Source organism: Aricia agestis, chromosome 9, assembly GCF_905147365.1.
Source record: "Aricia agestis chromosome 9, ilAriAges1.1, whole genome shotgun sequence".
Lineage (NCBI taxonomy): Eukaryota > Metazoa > Arthropoda > Insecta > Lepidoptera > Lycaenidae > Aricia > Aricia agestis.
Window position 1 is genome coordinate 2104867 of NC_056414.1, and position 26196 is coordinate 2131062.

A 26196-nucleotide genomic window follows, 5' to 3' on the forward strand; every position below is an offset into this window, starting at 1 on the left:
TTAAGTATGTAATGTGATACAATAATAATTATTCTGTTGTTTTTATTGTCGCTGTCGTCGTCACCAACATCATTTCATCACAACAAACACAATTATAATTTTGTATCGCATTACAGTGTATTTTATGATCAGGCTTTTTAAATATATTTAGAAATTGCTTTAACTTGCTTACATTACAAAATTTAATAAAGAATTAGCCGCTATTTCTTGTTTCATTTATTTTATATTAGAATCTTAGAAAAGAAAGTTATTAAAATTATCGTTTGAATCTGTCGCTTATTTTTGTAAAGTCAGCACTGATTAGAAAATCTAAACCTTCTTAATTAACAAAATGTACTATCGACCCCCCCCCCCCCCCCCCCCCACTCCTGAACGAAATGCAATCACTGAAGTGATAAATCCCAAAACGTACAAACTACAAGGCGTGGCCTATTACACCTTCACAGAGTAATGAATAGATAGAATGTAAAAAAGTAATTAGGATGAAGCTAAGCGGGCGCAATTTTGTGAGTCGTGAGTCGCGGAATGTCGGTAAGTAACATTATTTTTTTCATACCAATCATGACTTGCGAAATTACACTCGTGTGAAAGACAATTTAAGAATCCATACTTCCATACTAATATTATAAATGCGAAAGTGTGTCTGTCTGTCTGTCTGTTACCTCTTCACGCCCTAACCGCTGAACCGATTTCGGTGAAAATTTTTATGGAGATACTTTGAGTCCCGGGAAAGGACATAGGATACTTTTTGTCCTGAAAAAAATTACGATTCCCGCGCAATAAACGAATTTTGGCGCAACGGAGTTGCGGGCGTCAACTAGTTTCTTATAAAACCTAATGCAACAGAATTATGCCAACCGTAATAAAATAGGCCGAGTGAACTGTCATCGCCACTCTACTCGGTAGGTGTAATCAGGGCTTAAAAATAATAATATACCTACTGATTATATCCTTATTAAAAATAGTATCTCATCAGCTCACTGATCTACCAGTAGCGTAATCTTTGCACGTGAAAAATCTAACTTTGTTCCTTCCCCTTCTATATTTCTGTGATCTTAAAGTTTTACGCGACCTATAGTAACGATAGCCTAGCCACAGCTAATCTATGTCGACCACACCCGCGCGGCTGACGTCAGTCGCGACCCGCGAGTGCCGGCGCGCCATAGCACTGTCGGGTCATTGTCGCGTCACTGTATGGGCACTGAGCAGAGCCATGGGCAACAAAATCGTCACATTCACAGAGCAACAGCTGGAGGACTATCAGGTAAACAGACAGTCATTAATACCTATGTTACAAGGGTTATAGTTTCGAGGCAAAATAACGGTGAACGGGTGTACTATTAGGCAAGCTGCGCGTTTGCAATGTTATTAACTTATTATTTATTGCAACCATAACGTAACGAATAAACTAGGTACTTATATTACAAAGCATTTGACACTATTTTGTTAAAGTAATTTTTACGTAGCTGTGTTTGGTTTTTTTTTTGTATTTGTGTTTTAGGAAAGTTAAACAAGTTAAGTACGTTTGTTATTGTTAGTAGCACAGGTTTAAAAGTATAGAAGAATTTTTGTTCCTGTAATTATTAACTTAACAAAGCTTTTTTCCTGTAATTTATATTTTATTATTCACTAAATTACTATGGTATATTTAAAATTTTTAATATAATATCTTATTACCCAATTATTACCTGACAATAATTGTATGTTTAAGGACTGTACTTTCTTTACAAGGAAGGAAATATTACGGTAAGTGTTACTCATGAATATTGGCGTACACCTTTGCCGATTAATTATTACTAGCTATTTGACCGAACTTCGCTCGGTATTCGATAAAACATGATTTTAAAATGTGATTTTTTAAAAATGATTCCTAGCTAGATCGATCTATCACCCCTAAAACCCCCTATGAACTTTTCATGAAAATCGTTGGAGCCGATTCCGAAATTACAATTATATTATATAATACTAGCTGTTGCCCGCCACTTCGTCCGCGTCAACAAAATATTGTGATAACAAAGATAATAAGTAAAATATATCCTCCTCCTTTTCGGAAGTCGGTTAAAAAGTAGCCTAAATTATTCCTTAATACATCAGCTATGTGCCTATAAAAGTCCCGTCAAAATCGCTCCAGCCATTTCAGAGATTAGCCGGAACAAACAGACAGACAGACAGACAGACATACAGATAAAAATTATAAAAAATGTTGTTTTGGTGTATATAGCGTATATACATTCGTATGCATGTAGTAAAAAGCGGTTCTTTCAATATTACAAACAGACACTCCAATTTTATTTATATGTATGTATGTATAGATGTATAGATACAAGAATTGCTCGTTTAAAGATAAGTACAAGATATTCATGAATCAAAGACAATTTAAAGACAAAGAAAAGAATTGCAGACAATTTAGATAATATGCCTTGTTTCAATATTTAAAAAAGTGCAAGAAACTGAAAATTCGAGAAAGCCTACGCCGCAGCTCTACCGTAGCGCAGCCGTAGAGCTTCGTAGCACATGTAAGGTGCTGTGTACTGTATGCGTGCGTGGGCTTGGCTATGTTCTCTAGGCTGTACTTACCTTCCTCTGTTAAATAGAAAAAAAAAGTTTAATACGTCTAATATTATTCAAAAAGTACTTTTCTGATAATACATAATATAATATACTAGGTTTTGTTTACAACCCGTTGCACAAAAATTAATCTATTTTCTTTCCGGGGATTTCATTCACATTCGATTTTTACAGTGTGTAACAAAAATAAGTGATAATACTTTAGGGTGTGTACGTGTTCCTTGTAGAGAGTTCACTGTGAAAGCGCTCGTGACTGGGGAAACTCGTGACGCTCGGGCCCTTGCCCATACAAAAATGAAAAAAAAATCGTCTTTCAGCGCTGCTACTTTCACAGTGAACTCTCTACAAGGAACACGTACACACCCTAAAGTATTATCACTTATTTTTGTTACACACTGTATAAACGCTGAAGAAAAACTGTTGAGCGTCTATGTCTGAAAAGACCAAAGACAGACATATTCTTTTCGCATTATATTACAATGATTTTGTAAAAGCTAACCTAAAATAACAATTGCAGCATGTTCAAGCATTTTCGTCAGACTCCTTTTTTTATAATAGTTTTTTGTTCTCAGTAAATACATAATAATAAGATGAAACAAAACAAAAGGTGCACAACCCCTACACTAATGCTAAGTACTCACATACGGTTTCGCTCGATAGTTTTACTCCAAATCGAGCAATAACCATCGGAGTTAAACTATCGAGCAAAACCATATCTGATTACTTATAGAGTCTTGTGCTGTAGCGGTTGACTAAATTCAATGTACTAAACTAAATGGATGATGACTTTGGTGTAGCAGCATCTGAGCCCGAACAGACACTATCGCATTTACACTATTAGTATGGATTTTTAAAAGCTAATCTAGTATAACAGTGTGTTCAAGCGTTTCCGTGCGGTGTGTCCGTCGCTGGTGCCGCAGCAGCTCAGCCCGAGCGACGCGCGCTCGCTCGCCGTGCCGCTCGACAAAATACTTACGCTGCCAGAACTTAAGGTACACCATCTAGTCAATTTTTTTAAGAGCTTACACTATCCCACTGCTGGGCAAAGGCCTTCCCAAAGGTCTTCCAAATGCGTCGCTCAGGCCAGCCTAGCTTGTAGGCATTCAGTTCATCTCACCATCTTTTTCGAGGCCGTCCACGTCGTCCGTCTTTTGGTACCCACTCTGTGATGACCTTTGCCGAACGGTCAGGATACATGCGGCTGGCATGACCCGCCCAATCCCACTTTAAGTTTGCAGCTTTCATGCCGACGTCTTTAACCGTCTAGTCAAATTAGCTATTATTTTAGCATTTTTAGTTCTTATTTTAGCATCTAGGCCAACTATTAGGTCGAACTAGACCGGTCAAATAACGTATGTGAAGTGTTAATGTGGATTATAATACAAGCGATGGTACGAGCTGAATAATAATAGTAAGGTACATATTCGTATGCGAGTTATAGAGAAAAGTGCCTACAGTTTTTTTAGTAGTTACAAGTGTTAAAAAAACAGGTGCCAAAAAATATCCATAACAGATGACGGACCTACGTAATCTGGGGGCACGGCAGTGCCCCCGCCAAGTCGAGCAAAAAAGCGGCACGGCCGTACCATCCTTTTCTCGAACCAATTCAGGCTCTTTTTGACCCCCTATAACTTCATTGTGGATAAACCAACAAGCCTTAATTTTTAGTTGTTAAGCGAGCATTGTATAAACACGGTATATTTAAAATTTTATTCAATTTGAACGAGTAGTTTAAGAGCTGTAACGCATCGCATGATTAGATTTATTATAACACTATACAGTATCACACAGCACTACGCGTACGGGCCTGCATCAATCGCATGGAGCGCAATAGACTAAACAATCTAATACTTAAATATTATAATAATTACGTATAAATTGTAACATACATTGTGTTTTCATGCGATGTCCAAGTCGATCTATTTATTTAAAACGTAAAAGATTTTTTTATATTGATATGATAATAACTTACGTACTAACTTGAGACAGAAGGTCCCCTAGGTAGGGACTGAATAAATTAACCGACTTGGTATTGCATGGATCTCATAAATTTTTACGGTATAAAAACTGAGTTGCGAGACTTGGTTTTTTTACAGGATGTTTTTGATGGGATTAATTTTACTTTTACGGAATAGGATATTATGGTGTCACGCTACGAATATTAATATTATTCGTAGGGCTCACGCTAGGCAACTTCGTTCGATCAGAATAGGTAACAGAAATGCATGTTTCTCATAAGTCATAAGTCTCAACTAAACAAATTACAGGAGAACCCGTTCAAGCGTCGCATCTGCGAGGTGTTCTCGCACGACGGCGAGGGGCTCACCTTCGACGACTTCCTCGACATGATGTCCGTCTTCAGCGAAGCCGCGCCCAGGGACATCAAGGCCTGGTGAGTCGTGGCCCGGGGACATAGAGGCCTGGTGAGTTTAGGCTCGGGGACAGCGAGGCCTGGTGAGTTGTGGCCCGGGGACATCGAGGCCTGGTGAGTTGTAGCCCGGTGACATCGAGGCCTAGTGAGTTGTGGCCCGGGGAAATCAAGGCCTGGTGAGTAGTGGTCCGGGGATATCCAGGCCTGGTGAGTTGTGGCCCGGGGACATCAAGGCCTGGTGAGCTGTGGCCTGGGGAGGTGCTGTAGTTAGTTACAATTCCATAGAAATCGTAGTCAAGCTTGAAGCTATTAAACAATACTCGCCCTACCAACATTTATTACAATTTTTGTTCCAACGGCCTAACCGTGAATAGGTAACAAACAGACGCACTTTCGCTTTTTTAATACACTAGATTTTCAGAGAATTCATACGTGGGAGAGCCATGCTTCGGCACGAATTGGCTGGCTCGACCGGAGAAATACCACGTTCTCACAAAAAGCCTACGTGAAACAGCGCTTGCGCTGTGTTTCTCCGAGTGAGTGAGTTTACCGGAGGCCCAATCCCCTACCCTATTCCTTTCCCTACCCTCCCCTATTCCCTTCCCTTCCCTACCCTCTCCTATTACCCTATTCCCTCTTAAAAGGCTGGCAACTCACTTGCAGCTCTCCTGATGCTGCGAGTGTCCAAGGGCGGCGGAAGTTGCTTTTCATCAGGTGACCCGTTTGCCGCCTTATTTCATAAAAAAAGATGACGCCCCGGGTGCCTTCGTTGCTCCAAAATTTGATTATCGCGCGGGAACCGTTAATTTCCCCAGACTCAAAGTATCTACAATTACATACCAAATTTTAGCAATATCGGTTCAGCAGTTTAGGCTTGAAGAGGTAACAGACAGACAGACAGACACACTTTCGTATTTATAATAATATTAGTATAGAAGTATGGATATTTATATACATATAATAATATAGTTGTTAATATGGATGTTTCCATGTTCACACTTCCAGGTACGCCTTCCGCATCTACGACCTCGACAACGACTTGTACATAGGCAAGGAGGATCTTCTAGAAGCTTCTAGGCTGCTCACGAAGGGGGAACTGCAGAGTCCCGAGCTGGACCAGATCGTGGCCAGCGTGCTGGAGGAGGCCGACATGGATGGAGACGGCCAGCTATCCTTCATGGACTTCGAGCATGTAGTCGTTAGGGCACCGGATTTCCTGTCCACATTTCATATTAGAGTTTAGAGTTTAGACCATCCGTTTTATTCCATTCATTTCGTTTAAGGGTTCAGTAGTCAACCAAGTTTTGTTGATTACAGAACCCTATAATAGAACCCTAACGAGCTGATTTTTTTGTATTTTGATAGATTAATACTCATATTATAATTTAAGAGTAACATTGTCCTACAAAATATAAAACGGTCCATATTTTAGGACCATCAATTCAAAGTATGAAATCCTTTCTATCTCTGTTAGCTACCACTTTTGAGATTTTTCGCAAATAAAAATGTTGTTGGTCTTATCAAAATGAAGCTACTCACAAAAAAATTAGCATAATAGTCCATTTTTAGGAAGGGCCCATTTTTGTGTTTATCGCTTATATCTCAAAATTGGTGCGTTCTAGAGAAAAACTTTCAAAGAGTAGATAAAAGACTATAAAATTATCTACAAATAATACCTGGAATGTTTTATAAATTTCTTACCGTTTTCGAGTTACACCTTTTCGAAAAGTAGGGGTAAAATGGGGAAAATAGCTTCATTTTGATAAGACCAACAGGTCTTATCAAAATGAAGCTACTCACAAAAAATTAGCATAATAGTCCATCGAATAAAGCAATTCTAGAGTGCGTGAGCGGGATCGTGAGATTTTTTTTCGGAAACGTGTACAGAGTAACTAGTTCATAAACATACTAAAAGTCCTGGACACTAGAGGTACTGGCGGAGTGGGGGGAGGGGGGGGGGGGGGGGGAAAGGGCCCATTTTTGTGTTTATCCCTTATATCTCCTAAATTGGTGCGTTCTCAACAAAAACTTTCAAAGAGTAGATAAAAGACCATAAAATTATCTACAAATAATACCTGGAATGTTTTATAAATTTCTTACCGTTTTCGAGTTACACCTTTTCGAAAAGTAGGGGTAAAATGGGGAAAATGCCCATTTTTGTGTTTTTCAGTCATATCTCAAAATTGGTGCATTCTAGAGAAAAACTTTCAAAGAATAGTTGAAGGACCATTAAATTATCTACAAATTGCATCTAAAGCATTTTAAAAATATCCTACCGTTTTCGAGTTACACCGTTTCGAAAATGAGTTTTTTAACTTATTGGCTGCTACTTTATATCTTATTAGCTGACCCAGCAGACGTCATCCTGCCAAGTAAATACGCCCTAAACACCCTAACCCTACCATACATACCTCTACCCAACCTACTCACCTACAAAAAAACCTATGTTCTTTTTTTTTCTAAGCTACCCCCAACAATTTCCAGCCAAATCGGGTCAGCCGTTATTGAGTTATTTTTATAACTAACAATACTTTCTTTTAAATATAGAAGATAAAACATTTTATCACAAACTGTTGATTTCTTAACGTATTTTAAGCTATTTACTACGTACGGGAATTCACGGGTTAGATTCTACAATGAATACTGACAAGTGTCTCTTAAGTGGTGAGGACATCATCAAAGGGGGTCCAGATGTCTCTGAGATGAAAGAAAAAGGATTATTAAGCCTTATAAAAGTAAGTAAAGAGCGAGAGGATGACAAACATCTGAGCTTTCTCAATTCATAATCTCGTTTAATTCATACCAGCTGTCGAAAAAAATACACCCGAAGTGACACAATAAAAAAAGATATAAGAAAGGCAAGTAAATGCAAGGAACAGACAGACGGACAGGCGGACAGACGGACAAACAGACAGACTGTATCAACTCAGGTCTTCAGCCCAAAATTGTTTTTTGTGTGCAAATTCTTGTGAACAGTCAGACAGACTGAATACGGAGAAAAGGAAAGTTGTGCATAAAGTTGAGAGTATGTCTTTTCTATATCGCATTAGAGAACTTTGTAGTCTAAGAAAAGAAAACTATGGTGATCAAATTCTTGGTCGCCTCGCCTCCATTTTAACGATCTTGTTGCTGAGAATTTAGTGTACCACAAAGATTGTTACAATAATTTCCAAAAGCCTCTATTTTCCCCCACTCCAAAAGCTGAAACCTCCAGAAATAGTCATATCAAGGAGGCAATGTATGAGATCTTTGCTTTCATGGAGGATAGCGCCGATTGTCAGTTTTCTCACGATGAGATTTTGAGTGTCGTTACAGGCGAAAAGCCCCAGTGGCGGACTGTAAAGGCAGAGTTTGAAAGAAAATACGGCGATAGAATAGTGATCACTCAAGGGATTAATAGGCATAAGATGCCCGTGGTATGTTTCAGAGACACTGGAGATAAAATCATAAATAAAGAGTGGTACAAGAGCAACTGTAGTAAAAGTGTAGATTAAAGTGTTAAAGTCCAGGTGTAGGGTAGGGTAGGGGTAGGGCAGGAATAGAATAGGGATAGGGTAGGTGTATTTACTGGTCAGGATGACGTATGCCGGGCCAGCTAATAAGTTATAGACCAGCAGCTAATAAGTTTAAAAAAACTCATTTTCGAAAAGGTGTAACTCGAAAACAGTAGGACATTTTAAAAATGTTTTAGGTGCAATTTGTAGATAATGTAATGGTCTTTCAACTATTCTTTGAAAGTTTTTCTCTAGAATGCACCAATTTTGAGATATGACTGAAAAACACAAAAATGGGCATTTTCCCCTACTTTTTGAAAAGGTGTAACTCGAAAACGGTAAGAAATTTTATAAAACATTTGAGGTATTATTTGTAGATAATTTTATGGTCTTTTATCTACTCTTTGAAAGTTTTTCTCTAGAACGCACCAATTTTGAGATATAAGCGAAAAACACAAAAATGGGCCCTTTCCCCCCTCCCCTCACTCCGCCAGTACCCCTAGTGTCCTGCCCCCGTAGACAAGTGGCAAAGCGCTTACGCTAACGCTAGCGAATACTAATGTCAAATCCATACATTTTGTAGCGCTAGCGTTAGCGTTAGCGTTTTGTCACTTGTTTACGGGAGCCCCTCTATCATGAGCTCTTAAAGCCAGCCAGAATACTGACTGGCTCGCATTTTGGTACCATGACCTCTATTTTCCAGCCAGTCAGTGGTCACGTGACACCAAACTCACTTCTCCATTGTTAACTGAGTAATAATTTCGAATCATGACAACACTTCTGACATAAGCTCGCTTGCTTTTACGTCAAATACAGCAATTCAATAAACACCAACCAACGAGTAGCTTTTACTGAATAGTTTACATTTTAGTAATTTTATTTATTAATATTACATACTTTTTAGTCTTAAATTATATTGCTATTTAGTTGGTTAGTTCCTTAATAAGTTATATTTTAGTCTATAGCATATATTTTAGTGAAAATAATTCGTTATTAAAACCAAAAAACTAAACATTCGAAGTGTCCAAATTTTTGGAAAACGATTAAGTAGGTATTCTCAAGTTAATCACGAAGTGATACATAAGAAACGTAGAGACCTTAGTAATCCATTTAGTGTTAGTGAGGTTTCAGAATAATAACATAAGTGAGGTGTAGTATACCTATATGTCTAGTCAACAATAAGGTTTGCATTTGTGCGATGAGCTAAGACTGCATTGATTTAGTACACAAGAAACACATACAAGGTATAAGGAACACAAGTGTTGTGTATAATTACTTACTGTAAAACAAGTATGAATTTTCACCAAAAACCTACAGGTACAATCTTATAGTTGCATTGTAGGTTTTTGTGTTATTTCACAAACTATTTCCTTGTAAATCTGAAGTATTATTGGTATATGCATGATAAACACTGCACCAAAGAGGTAAATTCAATATTACTTACTTTTAACAAGAATTTTCAGAACACAACCTTTTAAACTTTAGATGTATGTATAACATGCTCCGGATAAACATTGACACACCTAAACTTCTAGAAAAGTTAAATAATTGATAATATCATAGAATCCCAATTAGCTAAATTCTCATATGAGCACTTTTTCATTTAAGTATAACTTCTTCTCTTGACTACAATATGGTATTATATGATGGGAATAGTGTAAATCACTAAATTTTACTCAAAAACAAAAACCTACATTATAGTACTTTTCCAAAAAAGACTTACTTAATAAGAATTGCATAACAAACATATGGAACTTATTGTTCATAAAACATAATATTATCATAGGAACATATATTATTATGTATTACCAAAAATACTTTTGTACTTACCTCAATAATAATAATAAGTATTAGTTTTATATTAAATTAAAACTTAAAATACATGAGGACTTACTATGTACTTCTTAGGAACCTATCTTAGGAGCATTTCGTACAATCTTTTGATTGCAGTAGGTCTTTGTGTTATTTCACAAACTATTTCCTTGTAAACCATGCATGATAAACGCTGCACCAAAGAGGTAAATTCAAAGGTATTACTTTCTCAATAACAAGAATTTTGAGAACACAACCTTTGAAACTTTAGATTCATGTATATTCACGAATAAATATTGACACACACACATACACCTAAACTACTAGAAAAGTTAAATCATTGATAATATAAAATCCAAATTAGCTAAATTCTCATATGCACTTTTTCATTTATAACTTCTCTTGACTACAATATGATATAATATATAATGGGAATAGTCACTAAAACTCAAAAATATAATCCTACATTACTTATAGTACTTTTTCCAAAAAGACATAACAAAAATTGCAAAACAAACATACTTATTGTTCATAAAACATAATATTTTCATTGGAACTTATATTATTATTACCAAAAATTCTTTTGTACCTCAATAATAATAATATTAGTTTTATATTATTACATTAAAATTTAAAATACATTTTAAATTTTAATGTAATAAGGACTTTAGTAAGTCCTCATGTATTATACATTTTAAAAAGATGTGGTCGTTTTAGGGACCTATCAGACAGAGTGGTCACGCGTTGAAGCATTTGCGTTGGAGCAGTCAGTGTGTGACTGAGGAGCAATTCTGACACATTCAGAACTCCTCCTGTGTGAGTATATAGAGATACTCACACGGGAGGCATTCTACAACATAATACAACACAAAGAACACAAAACCCTTGACCGCTCTCTGTCTGAGATATCCCAGGCAATTTCCCATAGTTGCAACTTGCAATGCAGTTTCTAATTGTTATTGGTTTGCCAAATAAAAGTCTGAAATTATAATATTGTTTTTATCTTTCATCAAAAGTTGGTATTTGAACTCCTTTAATAATAATAAATTAATATTTACACAAGGGATATTTGATTCATCTTCTTTGATTTTAAGTGACAAGACCTTGTTTAAGATTTCCGCTGTATAAATATTTTTATAAGTATAATATAAAAGAGATTTAACACTTGCCTATCTGATACTAGGTTGATAATAAGGTGTAAGACAAATGTAGTACCTATTGATGAAAGCTGTGTATGAATATGTATCTAAGGTAGGTATATTTAAGTGAGAAAATAAATGAAAAAACATTTAAAAACGAGTATTTATTAAATTTCTTTTAATTAAAGCTTTTGAGTGAATATATATTATCTTCCTAGGACTTCGTCATCATTACACTTGCAATTCTTTATTATAAAATGTAGTACTTATAGTATCTCAGTGTTAGCAATCCTTTATCCTGAAAAATATTTGGTTCAGCGTACACAGTACTAATAATGTAAAATGCCTTACAAGGCACGAAAAGGGGATTATTAAACTTATAAATTGCCTGTTTATGTTAAAATAATACCTATTTGAAAGCTCAAAAAAACGTAGGTGTTCAAGAATGATTTCAAGTTCAACAAACTATGTTCAACTCATGACATCAACTCTGTTGTAATGCATGTAATTGTAATCCACAAGTTTGATGCATTTCTAAGACTTTTTCATGGTAGATTATTTAGCGTAGGTATCAAATAGGTATAGAATATAATAAACTTATCAATTTCTTGCTTAAAACATAATCTCTATAAACTTAATAACAATATCTAATTATCTTTTTTTTTGTCTCCTTCTTCTTCTCTTTTTTAATTGCCGACTCAGTTAGTTGCCAATGTCAGAGAATTCTTTCTCCTCTAGATCGCCATGCTTGTGATAATATAAACATGAAGGAGTGTTATTTTCTCAGTGTTTTCATAAAGGGCTTATAAAATACCAAAAAATATAAATAAAACCATTTACACATTTATAATAATTACCTTTAAATACAATAAATCGGTGCAAAAGTAACTATTCCTACATTGACCACGTTATATATTAGAAAATAGTATATTTTATAATAAAAAATATCAATCTTTTTTTAAACTATATTTTCATCTTGATTTACAATTTTTCCGTTAGTCGTTATGGCTAAGCCATTTCAATTCCTAAAAAAAAAACAATTCCGTTAGTCAAATTTGACGTTCGTGTTTGACATTTCTTAATCCAGTTCAGAGACAAATATTACAGGTTAAAACCATTCAGAAGTAAAAGTGCAAATGATACCGAAACAGAACCACTCACTTTACAACTGTTTACATACCTGCACGGATTAGCTCAGGTTTTGACAAAGTTAATGATAGGGGTCCAGGACTTTTAGTATGTTTATGAACTAGTTACTCTGTACACCTGCCGCTTAGGATGGCTCAGGGCCTCGCAAAGACCTGCCATGCCAAATCACAATGTCATTTTGGAACGAAGTTCCTTATCGCGCGTTCGGCGTAGCGAAATGAGGCTAGACGGAACGACACTTGACCTCGACATTTTTTTAGTACCTGCGAAGTGCGAAGTAGGGGCGGATGGCGTTAATATTTGATAAGAATACTGACATTAAGTGGTACTAGTGGTAGGTACTTAGTATTCCTGTGCCTCGACTAGATGGCCTTTTTGAGAATAAACAGTGACATCTACCGGACGTTTAAATACATTGTGTCGTTGTTAGTTATCCTGAGCGTCAATAGATGGCGTTTTTTTACTTCTTTCCATCCGGGTGTCCATTGACACCTCTCATAATTTTTGAATTTATTAGGGCGTTTTTGCAATATTATACTATACATATCTTATATTAAATGACTACGTTTTCTATTAAGCTTAAACTATCTTATGCTGGCACTTCACAATGCCCATGTGAAGTGCCAGCATTAGTACAAACCCCAACAATAGATGACATTTTTTTAAGAATTAATGGCTGGTTTACACCTATGTCGTTAATTAGTATAGGTCTACCAGAATCTGATGGCAATTTTTGACAGCAGATTTTCAAAAAATATCCTTGATCATTGGGTTAATCTTTATATTTGCACGTCTATCACACAGAATCAGCTGCTTTAAGAAAAAAAAGGATCAAAATATTTTATTCCAATTACCTACCCCAGTATTGCTAGAATCAATTCATATTCTCACTTTCTACCATCAGATTCTGGTAGACCTGTAGTTAATAAAATTTTAACTTAATTTTAAGTTATTAATTATTGCATGTTAACACAAATTTTAGTAGCAAGTAGCAAGTTCAGTAACTAGTTGGTATAAAGTCATAAGTTAAATTTAATTTAGTTGACTACTTAATATTATCTATTTAATCCCGTGTGTAAACTAGCCATAAGTGAATGCGGTGTCGTTGCAGAAATCGTCATTCGTGGGAAAACGTCCAAACGACAGCCTGTGTGCCGTATGTCGTGCAGTTCGTTCTTTAATCGTGTCGTATGGTGACTCGTGTCTCGTGAGAAAGCGCCCTTATGATTCAGCAATTTTAAAAGACAAAGAGATTGTCTATTGCTCTTTTTATTATCTGTCATCTGCTTCTGCCGCGCTCTATAATCTATGGTGTATTAAAAAATTGAAGTTGGTTTTACCATTGGTTAGAAAAGTTGCGTTTTTAGATTTATCATGGCTGTATTGCTGTTTTAAATTTCTAGTCTAGAAAACGTGCCTCCTAAACGTTAAATATACGTACCGTGCAAAGACAATTAGATATTATAATCAATTATATGAGTACGTGCTCTCGTTTGACAAATTGCGCTAGACCGCATATATAAAATGGCAGCCCTACCACGTAGAATAATCAAAGAGACTCAACGATTAATGCAGGAACCGGTGCCGGGAATCAGCGCCGTGCCGAGCGAGAACAACGCTCGTTACTTCCACGTAATCGTCACCGGCCCGGAGGATTCTCCGTTCGAAGGTGGGCTGTTCAAATTAGAATTATTCCTGCCCGAGGATTATCCCATGTCAGCACCTAAGGTTAGATTTATTACGAAGATATACCATCCGAACATCGACCGGCTGGGGCGCATATGCCTAGACATCCTCAAAGACAAGTGGAGTCCGGCGCTTCAGATCCGCACCGTCCTGCTGTCTATACAGGCGCTGCTGTCGGCGCCCAACCCCGACGACCCGCTGGCGAACGACGTTGCGGAGCTGTGGAAAGTGAACGAGAGCGAGGCCATCCGAAACGCCAAGGACTGGACGAGGAGATACGCCATGGACAACTGAGCGCCCGCCCCCGCGGCCGGTGCTCGCTCCTCGCGCTTCACGAAGTGGACGAAACTAACACACGTAATATCATGATTTAAGAGTGCAAGTTATTTTTACAACTTAGACCGAGTAACTTGTGAGAGACATTTGTGAATAAATTTTTTATTGGCAGAGTCTGGCAGCGCTGCCGTGCTGCGGTCTACACATCCAGGTTATTTCTTTGCATTTCTTAGCCCGCCTTCTGTCTCGGCTTAGTCCAGTACCGGTTTCGGTTTCCCTCACCTTTAGCTTCTCGTAATAGTTAGGTATGCATATTTTTTTACTGTAATCGAAGTAGTGATATGTAAGTCCCGAGACGACAATGTATATATGTAATAATTATTAAAATTGGTTAATTTTTTACAAAGGATGTACGGTGTCGCAGAGTTCAATGCCTTTGTATAGCTCTTATCAAGATAATATACAAACATAATATGTAGTATCAGTTTACTGATCCCTAAAGATACTGATTGTTTTCATAGAACAAGGAGAAAGATAATTTATTTTACAGTGAATGTCACTTTCAAAACATTTGTGTCCCCATAACATTATGTATTGTATAAAATTTCAATAAATTGTATTTATACAAGTTTATTTTGGCTTTGTGAGTAATAGCAAAATACACAATAAACAAACGCTAACCAATATTTTATTTTAAATTAGAACATGTACTGCATTTAGGCTCAAACTTGCATTGGAGCAAAGAGTGGATCAAATAAAAACACTTAGAGGTTAAGTAATACGACCATCTAGCACTCTTGTGTGCCACTCCTGCGACATGGGCTATATTGTTAGGGTAACATAGATAGTTCAAATATTAATTAAACCAAATTGATGAAATTGATACAACTGCAGTCTCAATTTTAAACAAACAAAGAATACATTTTAAATACTTTGTTGAATATATTATTTTCATAGGCAAATTCCTTTCCGGAGATTTGTGTTATGTTATTGTTTTAAAGCTGAATACTGTTTAAACTTGAATAAAGCTTTTTGAATAGACCATAGTTTCTGTGTGATGTGCTGCTGCCTGCTGCATGTCAGCTGATGCTAATCTCATTACTCGGTGTTGAGTCAATCCTTTTAGAAGCAAGTGGATTATATTTTACATAATTATCTTTGTTCAAAGCGAGAGGAGGCCTGGTCTGCATTTTACACTGCACATATTGAAGGCTATAACCATATATAACTTAAAACTATAGTTTCGTTACACTTATACTACAAAACATATTTTAGATGCAACATGCCAAATATTTTCCCAAATATTAAATAAAATTATTTACTCCATAATTTACAAAATAAATGTATGTTGATGTCTTTGTCCAATATGTAAGAAAGCCACATAACAACAATGGCTTTAGCATGGAGTAAATATTATTATTATTGTTAAGGCCCTTTATGTATTCTCTTAATCATTGTACAAACTGCTGCAGCTGCTACAGGAATTTAAATTAATACTCCGGCTCCAGTAACTTTCAATGTTGGAATGTTGGATGAACAAAATATGCTGGATGCTACGAATAAAAAAACTAGGAATTGTAACTCCCATACTTCAAACATTATGCATAAAGTATGCATGTATTTGGGTCACATTTTGTAGTCACTTGGTGCAATTTTTTTGACAAGAGTTATTCTTCCTTAGTTTTTATTATTCGTAGGCTGGAAGCTTGTGTAGGTATTAGGCTGTGTTCACACCAATCAGTGTCGACTGTCGAGCCATGTCAAGTATCAGTAGTTTGAAAGCAAAGTCTACTATGATATTAGTCATGAATTACAACACAATTAGAACATTAGTGGTGGCCAAAATAACACTACTAATAATACTACTACACTCTTCAAGTAATAATGCTTTTTTCTTTAAGTTTAATAAAGTTTTTTTTAATCAGCGTAACATTATCCAAAATTAACTGATATCAATAAGTACATGAATAAATGCAATGTCATCCACTATGAGATAAAGATGGAGATTTAATTAATAATACTTATTAAGATTAACAATATATCTACTTATTAACAAAATAATAACTTTGGAAGCCATACACATCTACAATTGTTTCGAGCTGGCTTCAGAGTATGTTTTCAGTAGGAACCATGTAACACCAAGTGAAAATGATCAGTGCCATCTGATTTTTTCTTTTTTACATGAGGAAATGCTTTGCATATCCTCGGCATTGGATTGGACACATCGGGGCTCCCCAGACCCACTGAAACACCACGGTGCTCCACTCTCCACTTAAGGCAAAGTTACCCAGTAAGTAACCCACCACAACTCTATCAGTAGTTGGGTAAGTAACTGTAACTTAATTATTAGTTAGTACTAGGGTAGCAGAAGTAAGTATGTACTATGTACCATCGAGGAAATTGATTGATGCAGTTGAGGTGTTGATGGACCTAGGTCATTTGGTCGGCTTATATGTCAATTCAGTGTTAGCTGTGATATGGCTGTGACCAATCTGATGGGTTTGACTTAACGCGACCAAATTACTTAGGTCCGCCATCTGCCTAGGAATCAACTTCTTTGATAGATAGGTTTGAAACCAGAGTGCTCTTGTATATTGCGCACACACTTGGACACTATAAAATAACTCCTGCGTAACGTAACTGGCCTGGTTTCATTGAAACCAGAGTGCTCTTGTGTATAATTGCGCACACACTTGGACACTATAAAATAACTCCTGCGTAACGTAACTGGCCTGGTTTCATTGAAACCAGAGTGCTCTTGTGTATAATTGCGCACACACTTGGACACTATAAAATAACTCCTGCGTAACTGGCCTGGTTTCATTGAATCCAGAGTGCTCTTGTGCATTGCGCACACACTTGGGCACTATTAAATTACTCCTGCGTAACTGGCCTGGTTTCAGAAATCAGAACACGTCCTGGCCGTTTTCATTAGAGCCACAACACGAATTCGCCTCGTGGCTGTTTTTAAATGCTCAGAACGCGTCATGGCTTTTCTCGATTACTACAACGCGTTGTGGTTCAATAGCACGTCAGCCAGGACACGAATTTCGCTATGTGATATTTCTGTGATTACCAGAACGCGTCGTGGCCGTTTTCATTAGGACCACGACGCGAATTTCGCGTCGCGTCGTGGCTGTTTCACTATGACCACAACTCGTTGTGACTTGTGAGCCATTTTTTCGCTCACTGAGCGTTTTCGGTCTTTGAGCGTAACAAATACACACTTCTGCTACATACATACTTCTGCTATCCTAGTAGCAGAAGTATGTAAGAGGTGACTGCTATTGATAATTTTAATTTAAATAAAATTAGGGTAGCAGAAGAATTTATGAGGTTACTGGTAATCTTTAAAAAAAATTAATATATTTATAATAATAATAATGTAGCAGAAGTATGCAATACGTGATTACTAATGTAATTTTTTTTTTAAATACCCTCGTACATGCCTCTGCTACCATAGTACCATTATAGGTATGTATGAAGGTAACCTCGATTATATTGTTATTACTTCCGCTACCCTAGTACTATTTAAAAAAATTAAATAATAAAACTTTAGAGGTGTCAAGGGACACCCGAATGGAACGAAGTTATTTTTTATGTTCAAAAAACCTGTACATACACTCAAAAAAATTATTAAAAAACGCCATCTGTTGACGCCCAGGAATACTGTCAACGCCCTGGCCCCTGCTTCTACTATACCATGCAGGTACTAATAAAAAAGTGTCGAGGTCATGAGGTCAATTAATATCGTTCTGTCTAGCCTCCCTTACGCCGAACGCGCAATAAGGAACTTCGTTCCAACAGTTATGTTGACAAAAATTTTTAATAGCACTAGAGTATTAGAAGTATATTATATTGTATTTAAAATAACCCTAATACGTTTACGTGGGAGAGCCATGCTTAGGCACGAATGGCCGGCTCGACCGGAGAAATACCACGTTCTCACAGAAAACCGGCGTGAAACAGCGCTTGCGCAGTGTTTCGCCGAGTGAGTTTACCGGAGGCCTATTCCCTTCCCTACCCTCCCCTATTCCCTTCCCATTCCTACCAGGTGACCCGTTTGATCGTTTTCCCGCCTTATTTCATAAAAAAAATTATGATAAAGTATGTTTAATCCGGCAGGCGGCATGATTTTAATCATGTTTGCTCTGTTTGCTTTAATTAAACACCAGAGTGCGCCACTGTCGACTCGCGCCAGTACCATCCAGTACAGTTGCTCGATTCACAGTTAGGACATAAGGACGAAAAATAAAAAGAGAGTCAATTTGTTCTGTTTATTTCTTAACTGTAATGCAGACTAGAATAATACTCTTAGAAATGAGAACAACAATAGTTATTTCACATATCAGTGTACCTACGATATTTCCAGCTCCTCGATAAAACGCTATGTTATATCTGTTCATGTAAATAAATCTTATTCACAACAGCTAGCAATATAAAATTACATGTATCAGACTGTTATCAACTATACATAACGTAAATATATACAAAATGAGAAGGCCTCCACCAGTGACCAATACAAAAATATAATAAATTATCCAGAATTAACTTGATAAATATTTACCCCACAAAGTTATAAATTCTGGGGGCTTTAAATCTAAAACTGAGTTGAATAGAAAATAAGAATAATCATGGTAAATAATTATAACTTAACTTTCACATTTTAAGTTTCCTTGCTACAATCAAATGGTATAATTTGAAATAAGAAACATTAAACTCATTTATCGTTAACAAAAGCCTAGATTTAAAAACTAAGGAGTAAGTCACTGGTCTCGTAGCAAACAAAAACTAAGGAGTATTCTGGGACACTAACTACGTTAAATGATTACCGAAGCATAGAGGACACGATTTAGGATAAAAACGATCGAAATACATTAGTGTTTATAAGATTATGTTGTCAAAATATCAATTTCATATACTCGTCCTCAGAGCGCTAAGCTTAGCTAATATAGGGACATACATAGATTACATTATGCTATAGCCACACTATAAAATTTACAAAATATGACATATCTCCGAAATGCTACACGAAATAATGATTTATATATTCACTAATCAATTCATTTATTTATCAAAGATCACTTGAGATTCATCTCGACGATGCCTCGGATATTACTCGATATCACTGAGCGAGTTGCGATCGAGACTCGTGGTCGACTCGCACGAAAAATAATGGAATGATAATGACGTATGAACAAAGACAAACAGTTGACAGTCCGTCGTGGCAGTACATTTATTTTCTACCTAAATTGAAATAAAAACGTACAAAATAAACTTTAAAACGTCTAGAAAAACAATATGGCAAAATGACTATACATAGTTTAATAATATCCTCAGCGACCTATCCTTACAACGTCTAAGCAGATATGAGCGAGTGATACTCAATTATAAATACAGATATAAATAATATATAAGATGTTTTATAGGTACCTACACATCCTCTTACGATAGTGTTACTCTGCACTTGCCGAAAAGTTTTTTTAGGTACAACTTTTACATAATATGAAAATCGAATAAGATAGGCACTTCAGCAGTTTTAGAGATTTTTTTTCTAAGATGGCGTACTTTTATTCTTTATTCAAAATCGAGTGCCTTGCGAGATTTTACTTTTAAATTAAGGTGTGGGAATAAGGCAAGTGCAGCTAACAAACGCTTACGAATAACTTAAAACTAATATTATTTTAGCCACAAAAGCACTGTAAGCATTCCCAAATACAGACATCACTTTAGTTTGTGAGTATTATTAATCAAGCCAAACCGACGCACTCAGCTTTTCAAATCAAATTTATTCTCGTTAACAATAAAAAGATTATACAACGTGTCATTGATTTCAAATTGCAGAAAATTTGATATTTTTTATTGCCAACGTTTCGATTAAATTTAATCTGAATAGTTTAGTGTAAATCTTCTAGAACAGCTGTATACATAGATATTGTCAATATGTAGCTGGGCTTGTCCGCTCGAGCCTTACACGCGTACAAAAATACTTTGGTCAATATACATTTAATGAGGGATGATGATGAGACCGATGATCTTTATCACTTACAAAACAAAGACTGAAATAAAACATTCTATTTTATTCATTCGAAAATTAAAATACTTGACTGAAATTATGATTTGAGTACTGTGTAAGAAAATAGGTTACATTTTGTAGTCATGGTGGTGTTTGCGTAGTAAATAAAGGCAATACGGACTTAGTTCCAATTTTACAGATGCCAGTTGTTTGTCGAGCCAAACTTCCAGAAGAAATAATAAAATAAAGTTATCTCATCAATAGTTGTTACAGCTCTGATCATTCGTAAAATTCACACGAATTTTTCTGAAAGAACTGTCGAAATCTATGAAAAGATGTCGCACCGTTTTGTTAATTTTTATACAGTAATTTATCATGGCTTCTCTTGATTATTGCCAAGGAAAGTTCATTCTATACAACGTTTAACTCAAACCGACGTTAGTAAACTTGATACTTGCCTTCACCACTCTACATGTTACCATTTTTTACACCCTTACCATTAAAATAATAAATACGCGGGTCTATAATGCCAGTGCTTGTGCCGTGTACGGTGGGTGTTCAAATTACTCCCTCGTCACATAACTTTAAAGAGTCGTTTACATTCAGCCACTGCCGCTGCCGGCAATATTGCTCTGAATACTTCTGAGGCAGTGACGACGCGAGTGAGCGTTTACACTCAGCCCCCACTTGCCGCGTCGGGAAGCGGCAGCGGCGACGAATGCCAGCGCGAGTGACTATTTACATTCTCACGCTGCCCACTTCCCTGTTTTACAAGGTTGTTAGTGTCAACTGTACAAGTTCAGTTCAAACTTTAAGCGCGTTATAAATATATTTCGGGATACGTCCATTTTCATATTATATCGACTGCCTGATGGATTATAAATCGATGATGCAGTGTACGAGTTTGCTATATATATCGACAATCGTTTCTATGAAAATTAATAACGAAGACTCCCGTTACGTCCCGTACACACTTTAAAGAATGTCGTACTTCTTTGAACGTGTTTTACTCACTTTTTTTAATAGGTTGAAGGCACTGAATGTCATAATATTATTATGGCATATCAGAGCAAAATGAGTCCTAAGTCCTAGGCACGTGTTAGGTTCAGGCCTAAGTGTGGGTATAAAGGGATACGTGTTAGGTTAGGTACGCGTATGTGTGGGTAACAAAGATGTGTGTGTGAGGGGGCGGTGCGGGGTGTGGCGAGGGGCGTGGCGGGGGTAGCAGGCACTTGTGGCGGCGCTCAGATGAACACGGGGTTCTCCTGCCCAGTCAGCAGCCGGAACATCGACGTCGGCATCGTCTTCATCAATATCTGAAATAGAAACGCGGCCTGTATTATAAAATAATATATTTGTTTTATTTAAAACAACTAAAACATGAATGACATTGTTAAATAATCAAATTTAATAAATGCCTCAATATTTAAGATACAATGTAGTGCGGCTTTTAAATAGCAACAAATAAAAAGTTTTTACTATATCGAGTGAAGTGCCCGCATGAAATAAAATTATCTGCTTGTGTTTCTAGAACGTTCTGTCTATCTTTGCGTGTTTTGCTAGTGTGTGAGGAAGGCGTCGTCACATGCACTCTGTCTGTCTCTGTCGCACATACCTCGCCGACGGACGTCGCCAGCAGGTTGACGATGCGCTCGTGCGGCACGGCGACGACGCTCTGCGAGTTGATCTCGATGATGCGATGGCCGACGCGCACGCCGCCGCGCTCCGCGATACCGCCGCGGAGGAGACTGCATATCTGTGGATTTTTTATACATATGGAGAATTGATGCATTGAGGCGTAACGATAAATGGCGCAGTCTCATTAACAATGTCATCTAATCATAGCACTTTGTCACTCCTTCTAGCCTCATATTCAATTCATCGTTCCAGGGCCGGATTAATATTTTTATGAGTATAGGCCACTTTAATTTTGCCGCCTCTACGTACGAACTCTGCCGTCATCCTAGGACACTGCCCCCCTAGGACGCTGTCGCCCGTAGGCCATGGCCTATTCAGCCTATACATAAATCCAAAGCTGGTTCAGACAATAATACCCCCGATGTTGGAACGCATCAAAGTTTCATATTATGTAATTTAAAATATAAATGAAAACTATGCAATGATAATGCATATTTTAACCACCCAAAACCACATTAAACATATTTTTTTAACTCACCACACCATTCTGCACGCTAAACCCGAGCTGGTACTTGGTGTCTGGCCGCTTGATCTTCACCTCGACGACGGGGGCGCACGGCACCACCGTCAGTTTCACCACAGTCTGCGTCTTGCTGTTCTTGATGTACGTCTGACAGGTGGACAGCGGCAGACCGACCAGACTGACGCCGTTGATCGCGATTATTTGATCACCTGAGATTATAGAACGTGGTATTTAGGTTGTGATTGTGACATGAAAAGAGTAGTTATGAACTATCAAAGAAATTATTTTACCTACGTATTTTGGTGGGTTTACGTAAATCCAAGCCAGATCATGACTTGTTGACTAACATTGTCTTGATTTAATTTGAACTAAATATGAAAACTACTCTTTAACTGGATGCCATCGTCATAAAAGGAACAGAAAAGGAAGGCCGAAAACATTGAGAAAGTTGATTTTCAAGGTAATCTTTTAGTCAAAGGGAAAGCACGGAAAAAGATTATATTAATTATTATGTAGAGAGAGTACGTTATTCCAAATACTTAATGGTTAATATTAGGTACCAATGTTACCATTTCCTGTCTTGTTCTGTACACGTTAAGGTTCAATAACCTATGTTGACCATTACCGGACTCCACCCCCACCAGCTGCCACGCCGGTGATCTGCCATTCCCGCTAATATTTCGTGAACAACGAGGTTCAGTTACCTATGTTGAGATGTCCGCAGCGCGCGGCGGCGCCGGCGGGCGCGAGGTTGGCGATGACGACGGTGGGCAGCATGGAGCCCCAGCCGGACTCCACCACCACCACTCCCAGAATCTCGCCCTTGGTCTTCGGCACCACCACTTCCTTCTGCAGCTCCTGAAGAAATAAACAATTCTATTACTGTCGACTGTACTGTCACAAACTATGTAAATGACTAAAAGGAAAGCATATTCTGAACCTGCACGTTTGTGTAGCAAATAATTGTCACAGAAGAAAATCTACTTTATGAGGGCGAAATTGCGCTGTAAATCGTTTTTTAATTTGTTATTCTTTGCTTTAATGTCTATACAAAAGCAATATATAATATCCTCAAAATTTTGTCTACAACTATTATCTTACCACACCTTATGTAGCTTGTCGGAAGATCTTATTATGTAACTTCATATACCCCTCACCTTTTTAGCGAACATCTGCAGTTCATCCCCAAATATCTCTTGGCTGTTCAGCACCTCCTGGTAGTCCATCTCTTTCACGAAGCTGTGGTCTTCAATGCCGTTGGCCTTGAGAAACTCCATGTACGCAACTTGGAATGCCTGCCCGATGGACTGGGCTATGAATTGTGCCTGAAATTAAAAATTATTATATGATTGAAATGGCGTCAAATACTAGTTTAAACGTTAGTTTAGAATAAAAAGTATACATTTTATTATGACTTATAAGTCAAACTAGGCCACAGCTGTACCACTACTTGACTAAGTACGATAGTCGCTTAATTTGGTCATCAAACTTTGATGCATTTAAGTGTGAGTGGGTTAAGTGTTCTAAGTACTAAGTTGTACTTCTAGGACTCACGCTAAAGCGTGACCATGCTATGATATGTTTTACATGATATAAATTGTTTTTTTTTAACTCAGCAAAAGAGTGATACAGTTTACTCTGGCAAAACTTAAAAGTCTAGGTAACTCACCTCTTCACTTTCAAAAACGTGACATATCATCTTCGGCGTACGGTTTAGTTTCGGTTGGTCGGAGTCTGTCTCGTGAGGCACAAAGCGTCGTCTAGCCATCAACACTACGAGGTCTCCTATATCGGCTATGTACGAGATCGTTCGTAACGCATGGTCCATCATAATCTCCTTTAGTTCCGTATTCAGCACCATAATCTTCTCAGTCGATATGAAGAGATCTACCTCTGTACTCGGCTGGTTTTCACCTTCTGGAGCCTGAAAAATATTTTGTTTTAGATTATACGACAGCAATAAAAGAGATAGACGTATATTTTTGTCTCAATTTTCCATTTCAAACTATTAGGAAAATGTTAGTTTATTAATCAATTGTACCATATTTGCAAAAACAAATGAACTTACCAACGCCTGATCCAACGTTACCATGAAAATGAAACAACAGATTAAAATACGTTAGCTGGTTTAGCTTAGATGAAATCGAGCATGCAACGAGAACAGTCATATCATGCTTGTGGATGAAGAATAGTAGAATTTATCATGATAATGATGTTTATGTAACTGCGAAACTGTTTTACCTACATGTAAACGATAGTTTCATTTTCCACCACTAATTGGCGATAGATGGCGCTTTTCGTAAATTTAAAAAATAATAAAGATAAATATTTCCTAGCAGCCGTGTTTGTGTATACCTAAGTAAAAGTGCAAATACTAGTGTCAATTGTGTTTCAAACAGTACGGCCTGGCCATAAACTTTTAAATAAGCACATTACGGCACGTTCTTGTTAGCTGTACACCTTGTGTAGCTAATACTGTACTGATATTTTGGATAAGTACATAATCTACTGCTTATTTAGATATTTAGGCTAAAAAAATATCGTACTCAAAGTAAAAAAAAAAACCTATTTATGTGTGACTCTCAGTTGGTTTAACATCTACACTGATAACTGAAGCAGTAGATTATATGCATAATATATTCCTAGGTTAGTTTGTAGCCAGGCCGTATCTCTAGCTGTTCGCGAGCCGTGTGTATAATACCGCCAAACCACCTTGATCTTAGTGACGGCCTCCTCCACCATATTCTTTTTGGGGCGCTTCTTGCGGCGCCGCGAGTCCTCCTCCACCTCGACCGAGCCGAGGAAAGACAGGCGAAACACCGCCGCCGGGGCCGCGTACACGCCCGAGTACGGACCCTCGCAGCCCCACTGTGGGACACACCGGCTAACCTCCTCGCTCTCACACACCACGCCTCGTGCCGTCTCGCTCACACTTTAACAAGTCTTATAGCATTGCGTGGTTCAAATTTCGAAGGACATAGGCTTTTTTCAGAGCACGCTGCCTAGAGATATCTCAGTTAGATTTTATGATTGTTATAATGTGATTTCAACTGACACATCGGATCGTTTTGCTTGACCGTTTCGGCTCGAACATGCCACTCTCACAAAACTGAAAAGCCTCCCAACTCCCAATGCATAAAAAGCCGATTCGCAAGCAAGCAAAACAACTCGACACACAGAATGATATGTGAGAAGCGAGCCGTCGTTATGAAAGCATCCTATCAACCTTAGTACGGTCACAATAGGGTTCAGTTTGCGAGTGAAAGCTCATCCGACGCCCGTGCGTGTAAGGCCACATAGCCGGTGTGAATCGGGTCGTGTTCCATGCTGTGCGTATGATGGGGCTTATTCTGCAAGCGCTCGACAAACTGCACGATGATATCAAAACAAGTACGTCAAATGCAAATCAAAAGTCAAGCCTGATGGAACGCACGTCATTCGATACATGCTAGGTAAGGGAGGCCAACGAATTCAAGTCAAATGTTTATTGTTCTGTGGCTGCAAACATGGTGAAATGTAAAGCG

At 37.5% G+C, this 26196-nt stretch overlaps 3 protein-coding genes across 18 annotated transcripts in view; 2 read left to right on the forward strand and 1 right to left on the reverse strand.

Moving 5' to 3' along the window:
• The first annotated feature begins 951 nt into the window (after positions 1 to 951).
• Positions 952 to 6188, forward strand: LOC121730522 (calcium and integrin-binding family member 2). Of its 2 annotated transcripts, XM_042119605.1 has the most exons (5): positions 952 to 1264; positions 1712 to 1746; positions 3443 to 3560; positions 4836 to 4960; positions 5945 to 6188. In XM_042119605.1, the coding sequence occupies exons 1-5, from the start codon at positions 1106 to 1108 to the stop codon at positions 6180 to 6182; spliced, it is 675 nt and encodes a 224-aa protein (XP_041975539.1). In that variant the 5' UTR covers positions 952 to 1105; the 3' UTR covers positions 6183 to 6188. The 2 variants fall into 2 exon arrangements, with proteins under 2 accessions (XP_041975539.1, XP_041975540.1); XM_042119606.1 differs by lacking the exon at positions 1712 to 1746 and having other exon boundaries at positions 3453 to 3560.
• A 7646-nt stretch (positions 6189 to 13834) lies between these two features.
• LOC121730635 (ubiquitin-conjugating enzyme E2 N) lies at positions 13835 to 15542 on the forward strand. Its single transcript, XM_042119776.1, has one exon. The coding sequence runs from the start codon at positions 14058 to 14060 to the stop codon at positions 14511 to 14513; it is 456 nt and encodes a 151-aa protein (XP_041975710.1). The 5' UTR covers positions 13835 to 14057; the 3' UTR covers positions 14514 to 15542.
• Positions 15543 to 20326: 4784 nt separating this feature from the next.
• Positions 20327 to 26196, reverse strand: part of LOC121730627 — a 171416-nt gene continuing 165546 nt past the window's right edge. For 11 of the 15 annotated variants that reach the window (XM_042119764.1, XM_042119763.1, XM_042119760.1 and 8 more), the window contains 8 exons: positions 25385 to 25540; positions 24741 to 24746; positions 24342 to 24596; positions 23830 to 23997; positions 23377 to 23530; positions 22688 to 22881; positions 22127 to 22267; positions 20327 to 21827 (listed from right to left, as the gene is read on the reverse strand). In XM_042119764.1, coding sequence (XP_041975698.1) covers positions 21756 to 21827; positions 22127 to 22267; positions 22688 to 22881; positions 23377 to 23530; positions 23830 to 23997; positions 24342 to 24596; positions 24741 to 24746; positions 25385 to 25540 — 1146 coding nt within the window. In that variant the 3' untranslated portion in view covers positions 20327 to 21755. The remainder of the gene's footprint in view (positions 21828 to 22126; positions 22268 to 22687; positions 22882 to 23376; positions 23531 to 23829; positions 23998 to 24341; positions 24597 to 24740; positions 24747 to 25384; positions 25541 to 26196) is intronic. The other 4 variants (XM_042119768.1, XM_042119767.1, XM_042119766.1 and 1 more) reach the window with 3 other exon arrangements.

What these genes read in the sequence shown, in the direction of transcription:
- LOC121730635 (XM_042119776.1), top strand. Translation starts at nt 14,058, where the DNA reads ATGGCAGCCCTACCACGTAGAATAATCAAAGAGACTCAACGATTAATG.
- LOC121730522 (XM_042119605.1), top strand. Translation starts at nt 1,106, where the DNA reads ATGTCGACCACACCCGCGCGGCTGACGTCAGTCGCGACCCGCGAGTGC. An exon ending in AACAGCTGGAGGACTATCAG is followed by an intron (nt 1,265 to 1,711) that starts GTAAACAGACAG and finishes TGTATGTTTAAG; the next exon opens with GACTGTACTTTCTTTACAAG. An exon ending in TTACGCTGCCAGAACTTAAG is followed by an intron (nt 3,561 to 4,835) that starts GTACACCATCTA and finishes AACAAATTACAG; the next exon opens with GAGAACCCGTTCAAGCGTCG.